Source organism: Lampetra fluviatilis, chromosome 23 (assembly GCF_964198595.1).
Source record: "Lampetra fluviatilis chromosome 23, kcLamFluv1.1, whole genome shotgun sequence".
NCBI lineage: Eukaryota > Metazoa > Chordata > Hyperoartia > Petromyzontiformes > Petromyzontidae > Lampetra > Lampetra fluviatilis.
This window is the reverse complement of record NC_136297.1, coordinates 11,134,172-11,150,045: the sequence shown is the minus strand read 5'-3', so window position 1 is coordinate 11,150,045 and position 15,874 is coordinate 11,134,172. Positions and strand designations below refer to the sequence as shown.

At 45.9% G+C, this 15,874-nt stretch overlaps 2 protein-coding genes across 3 annotated transcripts in view; one reads left to right on the top strand and one right to left on the bottom strand.

Annotated features, from left to right (window-relative positions):
- Positions 1-2,188, bottom strand: part of LOC144940787 (protein flightless-1 homolog) — a 33,289-nt gene extending 31,101 nt beyond the window's left edge. Inside the window, exon 1 of one of the 2 annotated variants that reach the window (XM_078867190.1) lies at positions 2,025-2,188. In XM_078867190.1, coding sequence (XP_078723316.1) covers positions 2,025-2,090 — 66 coding nt within the window. In that variant the 5' untranslated portion in view covers positions 2,091-2,188. The remainder of the gene's footprint in view (positions 1-2,024) is intronic. The other variant, XM_078867189.1, reaches the window with a different exon arrangement.
- A 1,644-nt stretch (positions 2,189-3,832) lies between these two features.
- Positions 3,833-14,968, top strand: LOC144940786 (protein FAM185A-like). The gene is made up of 8 exons (XM_078867188.1): positions 3,833-5,211; positions 6,605-6,714; positions 7,110-7,199; positions 8,335-8,473; positions 8,672-8,713; positions 11,026-11,121; positions 11,789-11,926; positions 12,541-14,968. Exons 1-8 carry the CDS (start codon positions 4,275-4,277, stop codon positions 12,645-12,647), a joined length of 1,659 nt encoding a protein of 552 aa, XP_078723314.1. The 5' UTR covers positions 3,833-4,274; the 3' UTR covers positions 12,648-14,968.
- Positions 14,969-15,874: the final 906 nt, after the last annotated feature.

Below are 15,874 nucleotides of genomic sequence, written 5' to 3'. Positions count from 1 at the left end.
TCATTAAAAGTAATTAATCCGACAAAAGGGGTTCCGTGCTCTTGCTCAAAATTGTTTCATGTAAAAAGTCGTGGGGGGGGGGGGGTTAACTTCCAATCACATACCTGTCAACCCCCTATCAGTGCCTACCTTTTTAAAGACTAATTCAGACCTCATTGGCCACCTAGTGCCCTTTTAAATCTCAACGTTCATCCATCAAAGTCCCATCACAAGGGAGAAACACAAATAGATTTGTTTTTGACTTAAAACTTTCGTGACTGCTGGAATTAATATTCTATGGTTCTTTCGGTAAAGTCACATAGATAAAAAAATAACAATAAAGTAATAAAAAATATATATTCACTTTATTTTTATTATTATTTTTTCTATCTGCGTGACTTTACCGAAATAACCATAGAAAATAAGATTTGTTTAGTATTTTGCCCGTATTGAAACGGCTGTATGCCGTATGGACCTGTAAACTCGATTTCCCTGCACAAGAATTACGGAGTAAGCCGTACCGGTTGACAGCTGTTGCAATCACAATTTATGTTGGTGTCTGTGGTGGGAAACGAAATCGCCATCAAGTTTTTTGGGACGATACAACCCGATAACAATGTGGAGCCGCAACGTTTAAAAAATATGGGGCCGTCCATAAATGACGTCACGCACCTAGGAGGGGGGGTTGTCAGACATTTGTGACGATGTGTGACGAGGGGGGGGGTTTGAGAAATGTGACGTCACATCAAAATGCGAAACTTTAAATAAATATAGACAACACGTTAAACTTAATTAAATAGACTTTTTTTAAATAAATGTTTTCTCCTACAACATCAGAGTGCAGCGCCACATTAAATACTCACTACAATGACAATAGTTTAAAGCGATTTGAAGCATGTTTTATTTGGGGGGGGGGGCAGAGCTTGTGACGTCATATTTGAGGGGGGGTCTGACTTTTTGTGACGCCGTGTGACGAAGGGGGGGGGGGTCAAAAATCGTCAAAACTCGCGTGACGTCATTCATGGACGGCCCCTATGATGTGAGGGAGGATGTGGAATACAAGTATTGTATTTAAACAAAACACAACACCAGGTGCTCTGACGCTGTGTGCGCCACACAGCGACTTTTAAAAATAAATTTTCTCCACAAATCTGGCTGTCGCCTGACGAAGCTGGTTGCAATTACTGGCGAAACGTCGTACTCACGTTCTGTTTACGTGACAGACCTTACAAATTGTCCGTGTCGGGTGTGGTGGCGGGTTTAACGACACATTCATACAATTAATATCCAAACCAAAAAACACAACCTGCAATTATGGATCTAAAGTAATTCATGTTTGCCATTGAAGCAAGGCTCAACAAGAAACGACAGAAGATATAATGAATAATTTTCTTGGTTCTTTCGGTAAAGTCACGTGGAAGGGAAATAATAAAATAATAATAAAATTAATTTGTTTTATATTTATATTATTTGATTATTTCCCTTCTACGTGACTTTACCGAAAGAACCAAGAATATGAATCCCTGCAGTCACGAAAGCTTTAAATAAAAAAAAGAATATAAATTGTATTATTATTCTTTTATTATTTCCCTTCTACGTGACTTTACCCAAAGAACCAAGAATATGAATCCCCGCAGTCACGAAAGCTTTAAATAAAAAAATAATGAATCGTTTCATTATTAAATTCGCGTCCGTCATTCAAACGCCGAACAGCTGTGAATGATAAACAACTTAGCGACCGCGGCTGCTGCAGCCTGCGCTCATTCAACAGAGGAACAGCAACAGCTGCAACACGAACGAACTGCGTCACTGTCGTCGCGGCTCAGCGGAATTCTCGACAATGCCATTTAACATAAACTCGCTTTTGGCCATCGTGCTCAAGCAGAGAGTCAGTCGGCAAGTGTTGCCACACACACACACGCACGAGACACACATCGACGCAATTGATTCTAACACTCCGATAGCAAATCGCGTTTATTGCCAGCAGTTAAAACAAACACACACACACGTGTGTGAAGCTTTTATTGAAGCGTTTAGCGGCGAACCTTGAAGGAATTTCCACTCAAGTCCACGCCGCGCACGAACGGCAGCACGCCGGTGGAGGCCGCCATGACTCTCGCTTCACTTTCTCCCCCCCCGCCTCGTGACGTCACGAGGGGGGAAAACTACGGCGCGAATGTGACGTCACTCGGCACAAAGTTGCGGCTTTGCCTTCGGCTGACGTCACGGGCTGCGCCGCAATACTCGGCGACGTCACGGGCTGCGCCACAACACAATGGTGACGTCACGAGCTGCCCGGTAACACTCGGTGACGTCATGGGCTGCGTCGTAAAAGTTGGTGACGTCACGACGTCCATCTGTACAGAGACTAAGAATATTACTCTTAGGTTTTTTCGGTAAAGTCACGTAGGTAAAAAATAAAAATAATATAAATAATCATAGAAATACAATAATAAAGCATGATTAATTTTTTTAAATGAAATATTTCTATTATTTTTTTTTACCTACGTGACTTTACCGAAAAACATAAGAGTATGAATCCTTGCAGTCACGAAAGCTTAAAATCTAGAACTAAAAATATTAATTTATTTACTGGAAGAATCCGATGAGCTGTAAAGCTCTTTTTCACAGATGCCCGGAAGAGACGGGTCAGAACGTATACAACAATAACCTAAACAATCTAGACGCAATCTAAATAATCTTATCTTAATAGGGCCCTTCCTGCTGAAATAAATAAAATAAAATCTGTCGATAAAAATAGAAATCTAACCGTACACTCAATGACGTCACGCGGCGCAATCGGCGAATTACGTCACAACAAAGTAAAACATGAATAACCATGCTCTTGAATTTCACGCATCGGATAAGCTGCTAGGGTCGCCGTTCGCCAATCAGCTGACGGTACCGGCCGCAGCGCTCTGTGAAAGGTAACGCCCCCTCCACCAAAAGCCAATCAGCTGACGGTACCGGCAGAAGCGCTCTGTGAAAGGTAACGCCCCCTTCACCAAAAGCCAATCAGCTGACGGTACCGGCCGAAGCGCTCTGTGAAAGGTAACGCCCCCTTCACCAAAAGCCAATCAGCTGACGGTACCGGCCGTAGCGCTCTGTGAAAGGTAACGCCCCCTCCACCAAAAGCCAATCAGCTGACGGTACCGGCCTAAGCGCTCTGTGAAAGGTAACGCCCCCTCCACCAAAAGCCAATCAGCTTTACGGTGCCGGCCTAAGCGCTCTGTGAAATGTAACGCCCCCTCCACCAAAAGCCAATCAGCTTTACGGTGCCGGCCTAAGCGCTCTGTGAAATGTAACGCCCCCTCCACCAAAAGCCAATCAGCTTTACGGTGCCGGCCTAAGCGCTCTGTGAAATGTAACGCCCCCTCCACCAAAAGCCAATCAGCTGACGGTACCGGCCGAAGCGCTCTGTGAAATGTAACGCCCCCTTCACCAAAAGCCAATCAGCTGACGGTACCGGCCGAAGCGCTCTGTGAAAGGTAACGCCCCCTTCACCAAAAGCCAATCAGCTGACGGTACCGGCCGTAGCGCTCTGTGAAAGGTAACGCCCCCTCCACCAAAAGCCAATCAGCTGACGGTACCGGCCGAAGCGCTCTGTGAAAGGTAACGCCCCCTCCACCAAAAGCCAATCAGCTTTACGGTGCCGGCCTAAGCGCTCTGTGAAATGTAACGCCCCCTCCACCAAAAGCCAATCAGCTTGGCGGTGCCGGCCGAAGCGCTCTGTGAAATGTAACGCCCCCTCCACCAAAAGCCAATCAGCTTGGCGGTGCCGGCCTAAGCGCTCTGTGAAATGTAACGCCTCGCCCACCCCCCACCCCCACTAAAAGCCAATCAGCTGGCGGTGCGGGCCGAAGAGTAGGCCACGTGCGGGAGTCGTCGTCTGTCATCCCTTCCCCCCTCCTCCCCTCCCCGTGCTCCGTAACAACAACAACAACAAAACAGAGCGGGGTTGTTGTAAACCTCCCGGGGGGAGGGGTGGTTTGCTCGCGGATGTTTGTGTTTGTTTAAACCGTTCCAACGCTCTTAACTCGCGCCAGCACGATGACTTTAACCACGTAGGCTCCGTAACTCTTCCCAACACGCACCCTCGGTCGAACTCACGTTGGTAACAACTGAATGGGGGCGCAGCACCACACACACGTGTTTGTTTCCGTGACGAGCCCCTCGACCAAGTTGGAGCTGTGTCCGGGAGTTGGCGGCGGTGGTGGCGGGTTTAACGACGAAAAAGCCATCGGCGCAATAGATCGAGATATATATACACAGTAGATTGAGGCGAGTTAACAACAATGACGGCTCTGCGATCGATGGCGGCTCACTTGAGAGTCGCGCTCACCCTGCGGCGGGCGACTCGAGCGAACCGGCGTGGACTTTGCCACCGACCCGGTTCGAACCCAGCGCCGCCACCGCGGTGGGAGTCGCGTGTGGCGCTCTTCTCGTCGCTGCGTCTGCGGGCCGCGAGCCGCGTGTCCGTGCTGCCCCTGGACCCGCACGGCTACCCCGATGGCGACAGAGCTGTCGTTAGGGTCTTCAGGGAACGGGGCAGTGAGCACGGCGCGGGGCAGGGTCCTGGAGAGGGCATTGGGCTGGGTCCTGTAGAGGGCATTGGGCTGGGTCCTGGAGAGGACATCGGGCAGGGTCCTGGAGAGGGCATTGGGCTGGGTCCTGTAGAGGGCATTGGGCTGGGTCCTGGAAAGGTCATTGGGCAGGATCCTGGAGAGGGCATTGGGCTGGGTCCTGTAGAGGGCATTGGGCTGGGTCCTGGAAAGGTCATTGGGCAGGATCCTGGAAAGGTCATTGGGCAGGATCCTGGAGAGGGCATTGGGCTGGGTCCTGTAGAGGGCATTGGGCTGGGTCCTGGAGAGGTCATTGGGCTGTGTCCTGGAGAGGACATCGGGCAGGGTCCTGGAGAGGGCATTGGGCTGGGTCCTGTAGAGGACATCGGGCAGGGTCGTGTAGAGGACATCGGGCAGGGTCGTGTAGAGGTCATTGGGCTGGGTCCTGGAAAGGTCATTGGGCAGAATCCTGGAGAGGGCATTGGGCTGGGTCCTGGAGAGGGCAGTGGAAATGGCATTGGGCAGCAGAGCGCGCCTGTTGGTCAGGGCAGTGCGTTGGGCGCACGAGGCGTAAGCGTGGACTACAGCGATTCCCACAAACGATTGCAGGTGACGGGGAGTGAGCGAGCCGTCGGTTACCAACTGGAGGTGACCGTGCCAATTAAATTTGGTAGGTGTCTTGTTTGTGCAGCGCATTTCATGATGCTGTACAGGGTGGTCCGGATGTCATTGTGACCCACATTTAATTATCTTGAATCTATTTTTAAAGTTAAGGTTTATTTTAAACAAATTAATATGCAAAGGAAAATAAATGTGAGGAATTCATTGGGGGTGGGGGGGGGTCACAAGACACCTGGACCAGCCTGGACAGGGTGATCCATATACAACAGTACTGTATAGATTCCCGACTGATTTCTATTGATCCTCAATCTTATCAAAAGCCGATTGAACATCGCCAAAGTGATGGCCCCAAATCTCACATCGGAGTGTTGTTGTGATACGTTTATTGAGATTGGATGGTAGACATATAGGGGAAAGAATTCACGTGCTGTTTTCTCTCATTCCATATTATTTTAGTACGTGGATTGGCCAGTATTAATACACACCAGGGGGGTTATAGGGTGTGTAATCATTACGTTAATTGCCACCGTGAACTGAATTCGCATGATAGTCTGCTGTGGTACAAAAGTGACTTCTTTTCGTGCACCGTAACAGACAGTCCGTGGCGCCATAAATAAAAGCTATGAAAATCTGAAAAGGTCGTAAGTTGCCCCAGGGAGGGGCCCAGCAACGCTAACCAATTGGCCCACCAGCCCGTAACCCTAACCAACTAGCCAACTAACAAATCGTACAAGCCCTCTCACTCACCCTAACAATCAGCCACTCCAACTAGCCCTAACATTGCCAGTAGCCCTGTGACTGACCTTAACCAACTCGCCAGTTAGCTACGAGTACCAACCAAAACCAACGAGCCCACCAGCTACGAATACTATGCTTCACACTGAACATAAGCATATCATTAATGCCCACCCTTGCACTTGGGCAGGACCTTTTTCACATTTCGGTCGCTTTAACGTTTTTAGTGAAAAATAAATTGATTTGTGCTAAATCGGGCATCGAGTTGACGGGTGGCTTCCAGAGTGGTGAATTTTAACACGTAGGCTTTCGCGACCAATATTGTTCATAATCAACGATTTTTGGGTTTAGATCGCGTAATTTATAAATGTGTCGTAACCCTCCACCACCCGACATGGCCAATCAGTAAAAAAAGTGTCACGTTGACACTTCATCGGGCAATTCGCCAGAATTGCCCGATGATGCTGGATGCAATTACCAGCGAAACGTCGTACTCAAATTGTAAATGTTGTGGTTTCACGCTTCAACACACCGGTGGGCTAAAGCAGTGAACTATTTGTCTTTTGTCAACGTGACACTTTTTTTACTGATTGGCCGTGTCGGGGGGTGGAGGGTTACGACACATTTATAAATAACGCGATCTAAACCCAAAAATCGTTGATTATGAGAGTGGTGAATGATGACAATTCGGGCATTGTTGTGACCAGACTTGGATCTCGCGACCAGCGGGGATGGTGACGTCCACGTGGGCAGCATGGAAAGCCATGTGTGCAGCGTACGCACGGACAGAGGCGGCGTTCACTTGGCATCTATCAAGGTAATCCCCCCCTCTTCAAAAATATGGGGTTGTGTTAAAAAAATATATCTAGAGATATCACCAACTTTTCGATTTAAAGCTTTCGTGACTGCAGGGATTCATATTTATGGTTTGTTCGGTAAAGTCACGTAGAAGGGAAATAATAAAATAATATAAATATGAAACAATAACATTCTCCCGACTTTTCGATTGCAACACAAGCAATCATCAGGTGTGAAAAGCAATCATCACCTGATGATGATTGCTTGTGTTGCAATCGAAACGTCGTGAGAATTGTATTGTGTTATTTTTATTATTTTTTTCCTGCTACGTGACTTTACCGAACGAAGCAAGAATATATATCACCAACTGTTTAGCAACTGTACATTGAAACATGTCATTGTTTGTGATGGCAGGGTGCAGACATCAGCGTTGAGAGCGAACACGGAAATGTGTCAGCAGGGTCCCTGCAGGGTAACGTGAACATCCATGCCAGAGGTTGCAATGTAAGTCCCACTTGATCATGATCTGTCTCTTTGCGCAATGACAAGCTTTTTCGTTTTCGTGGGTTTCTTTGATTTCACACTGGAACTCCCGTGTGTGGATGCGTTCATAGCTGTGTGCTGGACTTACCCCCACATGTTGTCACTTACACACGTGTGCATTTGCCCAGTGAATATTAAGGATGTTGAACCAATACAAGCTCAAGGTAATTCAAATGTATGATCCAACAACAAGAGATGGGAGATGTATAAGTAAACCAAATGTATGAAAAAATGTAACAACGTCTAAATGCGGACCAAACACTTAAACATCTTAAAGGGTGATTGAAATGCAAAAGTAGGTCAAAGAATATACAGTCTATAAAAACGATGGTAAATGAAACGGGAGAAGATGACGCCTGTTGTATATTTGGAGTGTGCATGTCTCTCCCCGTCGTCACGTGTATTTTTTTCCCGAGTCCACCGGTTTTTCCCTGCACATTTAGAAACATGCGTTCAGAGTATTTGGCTGCTGTGAATTTCCACATGTTAAGCCACTTCGTTGAGCCGTCATGTGTGGCCAGGTCACTTATTAAAAATAGCTATATAGCTCAATGAGCCTTACCTGGTAAAAGAACAAATAGTTTATATTTGATTTAAAGCTTTCGTGACTGCAGGGATTCATATTCTTGGTTCTTTCGGTAAAGTCACGTAGAAGAGAAACAATACAATAATAAAAATATAAAACAATAACCACAGCAAAAACATTTTCTTGCTGTGGTTTTCACACCTGATGAGGATTGCTTGTGTTGAAATCAAAACGTCGTGAGAATTTTATTGTTTTATATTTTTCTTATTTTATTGTTTCCCTTCTACGTGACTTTACTGAAAGAACCAAGAAAAATAGTTTATAGTTGAGTGTAATTGTAATCGCCAAACGGGATGGTGGGTGATGGACGAGACTGGTGACGGAATGGCAGCCAAAGGGTACGACCACTGTGGAGAGGGAGCGATGATATCAGTTCATGTGCACGAGTCAGATGGTCGCAGTACAGCACTGCACTGTGAGCGATGGTGACGGTTTGGGGAGGTCTTTATCCAGCGGTGGATAGACACTTGCTGATGACGATATTGAACGAGGTTTTTCTTGCTGTTGCAGTCGGTGAACATCGATAAGCTGCAAGCGATTAAAGCGTGCGTTTCCACCAAGCGTGGTCCACTGAACGCGAAATTTATTTACGCGGAATCGTCGCAGTTCAGCTCGACTTCTGGAACTGTGAATTTGGGGAGCACACACGGTCAGTTGAACCCGTAGTCTTGTTGATATTAATATCTGAAAACGACAATTTTAATGCTGTTACCTGCCGCTTGCGGTAGTAAACGCTAACTTGGATTACAGAAAACATCTTGTGATGCCAACAGAAAATGCGATTGGAAAAAAAGGACCCATAAAGTAGCAGTGCATCGCTAACAATCGCAATGCTATGTATTTGCAGGAAACACAGTCGTCACTACGGACGAGGGACACATCGTCGTAGGTTGGTAATTGAACTCCGTGACAGCTGTTTGTGAAGGGAGGGAGTGAAATGCCACGTCCAGCACCAGTAGGATTCCTTAAAATGGGATGTCCAGTAGGGTGACCTACCTCTGTGAAAAAGACCTTCATAGTCCATCGGATTCCTCCAAGTCTGAATAAAGATTCTGACTCTCAGCTGCAGCTCAGCAAGACAGCCATAGGGTGGCACTGCGACTGTTATGGGGTCAATAGAACCTCAATAAGAGAGCAGCTTCACAGTAGTGGTGTGTAAAACGATAACCGGTAAACCGATAACCATTCTCAGAGTTGATTACCGGATCTAACAGTCACCGATTCTGGTGAAATTTCCGTCTTGTATGCACTGATTGGTTGCGATCGTACAGACCACTAGACCGCCTGAGCACATTGCTCCTCGTTTGAAAGGTAAAAGTACAGTCCTGCATTTTCTCGCGCTCTAACGCCACTGCTGGCGGAAGGGCCTCGACTAGACGGAGCTCGAGCGAGGTAATTGGTCTACTCTTCCATTTTGGCCCAGACGTTTTGGAAGAGGTGGGCCGTATCATTGATAGTTTATTTTTATTTTTACATGTCTCCATAGGTACACATTGTTTGTGCTTTTAAAGCAGCCTAGCACCCGAACTACAGCGCCACCCTTAATCACCTAATTCTTAACAATTAAGAGTTTATAGTTGAGTCGTGCTCCGACGATGACATTTGTGTACATTTGTATATTTTGTACGTGGGTATGCGCACTTTATGCTTGTTATTTTCTGTTATATTTAAAAGTACATAGTATGCACTATTCTGCTTTGTAAAATGTTGTTCGGGCCAATCGTGCCCCCTTTAACCCGGTTAGTCTCGTTCTTCGCCTGCAATGGTTATGCATTTGCAATTCTCATGCTCGTGCCCCATGAGCCCAAAAAAACAGTTGTGATGGGTGGTAGCGGTGTATTTCACTCTGTTGCCAGAGGACGGGGTGGCAATCACGCAAGCTCGCAATTTGCAGACAGAAAACAGGTTGCTGTTGGCTGGGTCTCTAGGCAAAGAATTGCATTGATTTGTAGGCTGCCATGGCAACTGCCAGCACCAAGCTCGCTGACGTTCTCTGCCGTCACAGGCGCGTACGTCAGCGAGTCGTCAACGAGAGAGGGTGCGGAGTGTGTTCACGGCAACTGCGTTTTTTGTGGCTGTGATTCTTGCCTTTCTCAGAATTTCTAACGGAACATCGATTTTGCGCTTCGCACAAACTTAATACAATTCCCGAAGTTCCAACATTGTAAAATGCGACCGGTTTGGCGAGGCTGAGACGTAAATATTTATTTCACAATTATCTTACAATTATCATTAATATCATTGGATGAATTAATCTCCTCTCGGAACTCTTCAGCCAGCAGTGCATCACCCTGTGTCAGAGAATGCTAGAAGATAAAGTCACTGAACTGCCCTTTGTGTTCCTTTCCATTTAGTCTCGAGCTTGAGATACGAGTTAATGGATTTATTTAAAAAATAATCGATTAATTTACAACGGTCGATTACATGGACCTCTTCAAAAATCACATGACCCTAAAGGTTGGAATTCTCCCCCCCCCCCCCCCCCAACAAGTCACTGCCTCAACAGCCTGCCTACTAGAGGTGAGTAACATCCCCAACAAAATCTCGGCCAGCATGACCCGGCTGATAATAACCGATCACAGCCACAAGCCCTGCCCATCAGCTCCCGTCCCACCGTGTCACACGTGGGGAAACAGGCGAGACATTTTTCAACAATTTCGTGCCGTCCGATTGAAGTCGATTAATCGATTGCTTAGATTTTAATCGGAGAGCAGCCCGGCACCTCCGATTAAGCACGGTTTGGATTACGTATGGCGGTTAAAGGAGTTGAACGTAAAATTTCGATTTAAAGCTTTCGTGACTGCAGGGATTCATCTTCTTGGTTCTTTCGGTAAAGTCACGTAGAAGGGAAATATAAAAATAATAAAAATAAAACATAATAAAATACAATTCTCACGACGTTTCGGCCTTCAACGCAAGCAGCCGTCCTCAGGTGAAGAACAGGTCTGTCGGAAAGACAGCGTCTGAATGACGCTGTTTGAATGACGCTGTCTTTCCGACAGATCTGTTCTTCACCTGAGGACGGCTGCTTGCGTTGTGGCCGAAACGTCGTGAGAATTGTATTTTATTATGTTTTATTATTTCCCTTCTACGTGACTTTACCGAAAGAACCAAGAAGAAGTTGAACGTACACACACACACACACATGTACAGCTCTTAACTGAGTCCCCCCTGTGTGCCGTGCCGCTTGTGCCTCCACAGAAAGCCTGGACGGGGGGTTGGTGGCTCGCACGCGAGCGGGCGACATCACGGTGCACCTCTCTCAGCCCAGCGCCGTGGAACTTTACAGCGAGCGAGGTGCTTGCAGCTTGCGGCGTTCGGCACGAGCCGACGCACGCAAAGGCTTAGGGGGCCCCAAGCGGCAAACGGTGCCCCCGGAATCGTAAAAAATAGGAGTGGCCAGCTCAAATTTTTGATCTTAATAAGCATTACAGACTGATTAACATAAAAGAAAAGTTATTTAATATCTCTCGTCCCTGTCTTGTCTGTATCACTTCTAATCTAATTACATCTTCGTTACTTTTTTGCATCCCGTTTCAGTAAACGTGCCTCATCTGTACCTCCTCATCTCATTGCACTCTTTCTCGTCTATATATAATATATTCTGTCATCTCTCTCTAGGAGTTTATAAATAGGAAGGCGGTCCCCAAAGATAGACTCGGTGAGGCTTTGACCATTTGCAGGTTGATGGAGGTGGGAGGCGGCATGTCCAGTTCGAGTATCACTCGTCACCGATGTAGGCCACTGCCCGGGGTTGAACTTTTATGGCCAGGTCCATTGCGGTGGTGTATGAACTGCTGCGTCACCGTTCTGGGTAAAGAAGGGGAATTCTTCTTATGAATGGTATCTACGGTTGAAATACACTCAAACAATATCAATGTGTGTTCATTGTGTCCAAATTTTTTTTTTATTGACTTGCCAATGCTGATTTCAGTTGTCATGCCCTCTTGTGTCTTGTGAATAGGAGATGTAAATATAAAATTCCCAGACTCCCTGGGGCTAGAATTCCTTGTTACTGGTGGAAAAGGAGTGGTCGTAAGTCCTGATGTTCACCTGGAGAGCATGGAGCTCAGCACTAAAGGAAGCACTGAGTCCTTGACAGGTAAGTTGGTTTCTTATTGAACCATTACTCTATAATAATAATGCATTTTTACACGCGCAAAAATGTGCGCACATATATTACCTTTGAACCTCACACAAGCTCATGCCCGACGATGTCTCAATGCTTATGTTTGTTTCAAAAATGTTATTAAGGCAGTGACCGATGTTAAAAGCCTTACCTTTATCTCGGCTGACCCAGCTGCACGTTGTCGGGTCATCTTGAACAAATGTTTTTTTTTCCGGGATTTTGGACCGAAGCCAAAAAAACACGATGTTCTTATGCAAATGTGGAACTCGTGGCTTTGCGCAATTGCGTCTCTCTCTGTGGCACGTACGCACCATCAATGCGAATGGAACAAAGCTCGAGCATTCAGACAATTTGACTGATTTTTTCCCCACTCGAATTGAATTACCCTAAACAAACGGGTTTTCTTTGTGATGGGCATGTGGCTACGTTTTACACGCACGTGATTTGCAGTACTGCCCCTGAACCAAAATAGCCTCGTGCTTCTGTCCGCAGTGGCGAATGCTTGGTGTCTGCGCGACACGTTTTGTCGTGAAGGTTCACAAAGTGATGCTCGTTCCTGTTGTCGTCGTCGTTGTTGTTGTTGGTAGGTCGGTTGAGCAAGGGTGGCGTGCTGGTAAGAGCCACGTCCAAGCACGGCACAGTGCGTCTGCAATGGCAAAGCTGGTTTCAGTCTCTCGGCCTGAAGGGAAAATGAACGTTGTTTTGGAGACACGAATGCGTGAAAAATGAATCGAGAAAACATTAACCGTCGGAGATTCATCTGACGATATTGTCGTTGTAATGTCCAATGGAAATGTATGATGGGCAACGTTGAGAGAACGTAAGAAGGTCGCAACGTAGGGCTCGGGATGTAAATATGGGCAAATCAAAGATCTTGTGGAACAAGTTCACTTCAACTGGAGACCATTTTTTTTTTATCAAGTAAGGGCACACTGAGCTACATAGCTCTTTTTCAGAAGCGACCTGGCCACAAATGATTGCCCAATGCAGTGACTTATCATGCGGAAACGTATAGCAGCCAAATACTCGAAACATCTGTCGAAGTGACACGACCGATTGAACACAGAAACATATTTGTACCTTGGACTGCTATTTGAAGTTGGACCGAAATCTGAATTTTGAAATAAAGAGGTGGATCATTGCAGATTGTATGGAGTGTTTTTCTAATACTGGACCTTTATTATGAAGATTAACTTTCGATTGTGCCCAAAGAAGAACGTTTGCAATCCGTGTATGACACCCGCCGTGATACGATTCAGAAGCTCCGTCATGAAAATAAAGCGAACAAAAGCTGACCAAAGGCACGTACAAACATGGAGAGATGCATGCTTGGATTACAGAACTTACACAGATAAACAAGTATATTTGACACTGTAAAGAAACGTAAGAGGGCTTAGGTGGGAGACATCACTAGAAGGGATAAGGACAAATAGTCAAAAAATGTCAGCCAAGGAATGCAACGCGTCCGAGTGGAGGTCAGGCGAGGAGATGGAGGGGTGAAATGGGGTTGTGTGCAGGTGTTGGCTGGATCGTTGTATTGCTGGATCGTACAAGATGGGAGTGGCTTGGGGTGGGGGGGTAGGCAGTGTTGGACTAGCAATGTCTGTTAATGACGGTGATGAAATTAAGTGCTGTGCAGACGTACTTTTTTGACTGTCAAGTTAATATAAAAATCGCATTGTTCAATTTATCCTCCTTGTTTATGTATTGATATCCCCATGCCCCCACCCCCATGTTGAGGCCTTTTTCACGAAGGCACTGTCCCCTAATACTATTTACCATTCACATCACCCAAAGTATGTCACTTTGTAGTTTACTGGTTTGATCAAGATTCGACCATGTCCGTCCAGTGCTCGTCGAGCTGCATTGACTTCCGGTCGCCGAACGAATACGTTGTAAGGTCGCGTTTATTACACATCAAACGATTGCTACAAATGAACCACAACACCTTGCTGATCTCGTCAAGGAGCATAAACCATCATCACGCGAACTCCGGTCATCCTCGCAGCAGCTTTTGGCTGGTCGCTGCATTGCGCGCTTTCGGATGTGCGTCTGCGGCTGTCTGGAAAGCTCTTCTGATATTTGGAAGTCACGGCAGCTATGCACTTTCACATCTAGATTGAAAACTAATTTCTTTAAAACTGGTTTTTGTGTTTGGTTGTCCTTCCGCCGCACCTCCGATTAGCACAGTTGGATACGTACGGTGCGAAAGAAATGCAACATTAGCTTAGTGACAACTTGCACTGGCTGCCATCTTGATCTATAATGTGGAGTTGTGTGCATACCACTATCCATTAAGCTTCGTGTTTTTGCCCAAGAATTACCGTTTGCCTTCGATCAGGCCACATCCCATTCAGTACAGATTTACTGTGGCATTGAGAAATGTTATTTCCTTTGCGTATTTTAAATAATTTATAAATATACCTGTGAAGGCATTCTAAGTGTTCACGTGATCCTTTTTGCCACATGTCATGAGGCCACTTGATCAAACTAAGGAGTGCCTGCTGTGTGTACAGTGCTCCAGGGTTACCCCTGTGTATGGATTGCATTACCAAGTTGGTAGTAATCGATGCTTGTGAACTCGTTCCCTTTTTGAGGAAGCATGTTATATTCATAAAAAGTGTACACTGCGTACATATTAAACGCGTTAAATTGGGCCATCAGTGAAATCGCTATCCACGTGTTCTGAACCAGAACAACAACAACGATTGTAAAACAACCGACACTAAAATAACCCTTCGGTGTGTGAATATCTTGATAAATTTGTATCTCAATAGAAATATATAACCTGTTTGTTTTGTTGATGTAATGGAAGCCTTGTAAATGTAATGGCCCATAAAATATTTAACGTTAAAAAGTCCGTAACGTTTTTTTCCACCACCAAGGCCTTTCCACAAACACTGAACGTTGTTCCACGCTCTGCGAATTGACCCTGCACTGTGTATGGATCGCCTATCTGTTACTATGCTGCAGTATGTACGTAAATGATGATTTATTTTTAAACCCACCTTTATCTCTGTTTGGCTACAGTGTTTTTATTCCGTTTCTATCTGTTCCAGAGCTATTTTGGTTGATAAGGCAGAGCGCTCGTTTGGTCACCTGGAAAGTCCTGTTTTGTTGGATGTGTGTGCCCTACTATTAACATTCAAAACACGTCATACCAGTGGTTGAATGAACCAAAAATAAAAGATTAAGGTATTTTAGTTATGTAGCTTCAGGCGATTCAATGTCATTCCGCATGCCTTGGCTGTCGAAAAACATTGTGCACGAGGTGACGACGCTTTGTTAAGACAACCAAAACCGTGGCGACATCCCTGAAATTGCGTTGACATATAGTGTTGGAAAATAAAATAACGTTCATCCCTCTGTCAATCCACTACTGGATGAAAGCCTCCCCATTTTATGTCGGTCATGGGGACTTTGACTATGCTGGCAAGTGGCAAGTGCAGGTGGGGTGAAGGGCCATCCAATACCGCTCAAAAAAAAATCACTCGCCACTTATGTTAGCCGTGGCCGGGAATCGATCGATCGATGTCAGATCTCTGGACTCGGAGCGGAACACGCTGACGAATATGCCACCCCCCCCCCTTCAACTCGAGCCAAGAAAAAAAACTGCAGCTCCCCCACATCGCCCAGTTCACAGCAAAATAAAAATAGGACGGCAACGTCACAGCGGCGAGTGTCTTGGGAAGAGTTGCAGCTGCTGAGTTCACGAATGGGCGTTAAAAGCTGTGCCAAAATTAGTGAGTGGACTTGTTAGAGGGAGATTGGTGAGGCGTATTCGCGTACAAGGCCAGTTCGGAAAGGGACCAATGCGGTTTCCTGTTGTGAAGATAGATCTTGTTGTTTTATGTTTTTTTTTATTAATACAGAGAAGTGTAGTTTACATATGCCTTCGCTGTAAGCAACACCACAATACTG

Excerpts from the sequence above, each read along its gene's own strand:
- LOC144940786 (XM_078867188.1), top strand. The coding sequence starts at position 4,275 with ATGACGGCTCTGCGATCGATGGCGGCTCACTTGAGAGTCGCGCTCACC. Across the intron at positions 5,212-6,604 it reads GACCGTGCCAATTAAATTTG|ACTTGGATCTCGCGACCAGC; the intron begins GTAGGTGTCTTG and ends TGTTGTGACCAG. Across the intron at positions 7,200-8,334 it reads TCCATGCCAGAGGTTGCAAT|TCGGTGAACATCGATAAGCT; the intron begins GTAAGTCCCACT and ends TTGCTGTTGCAG.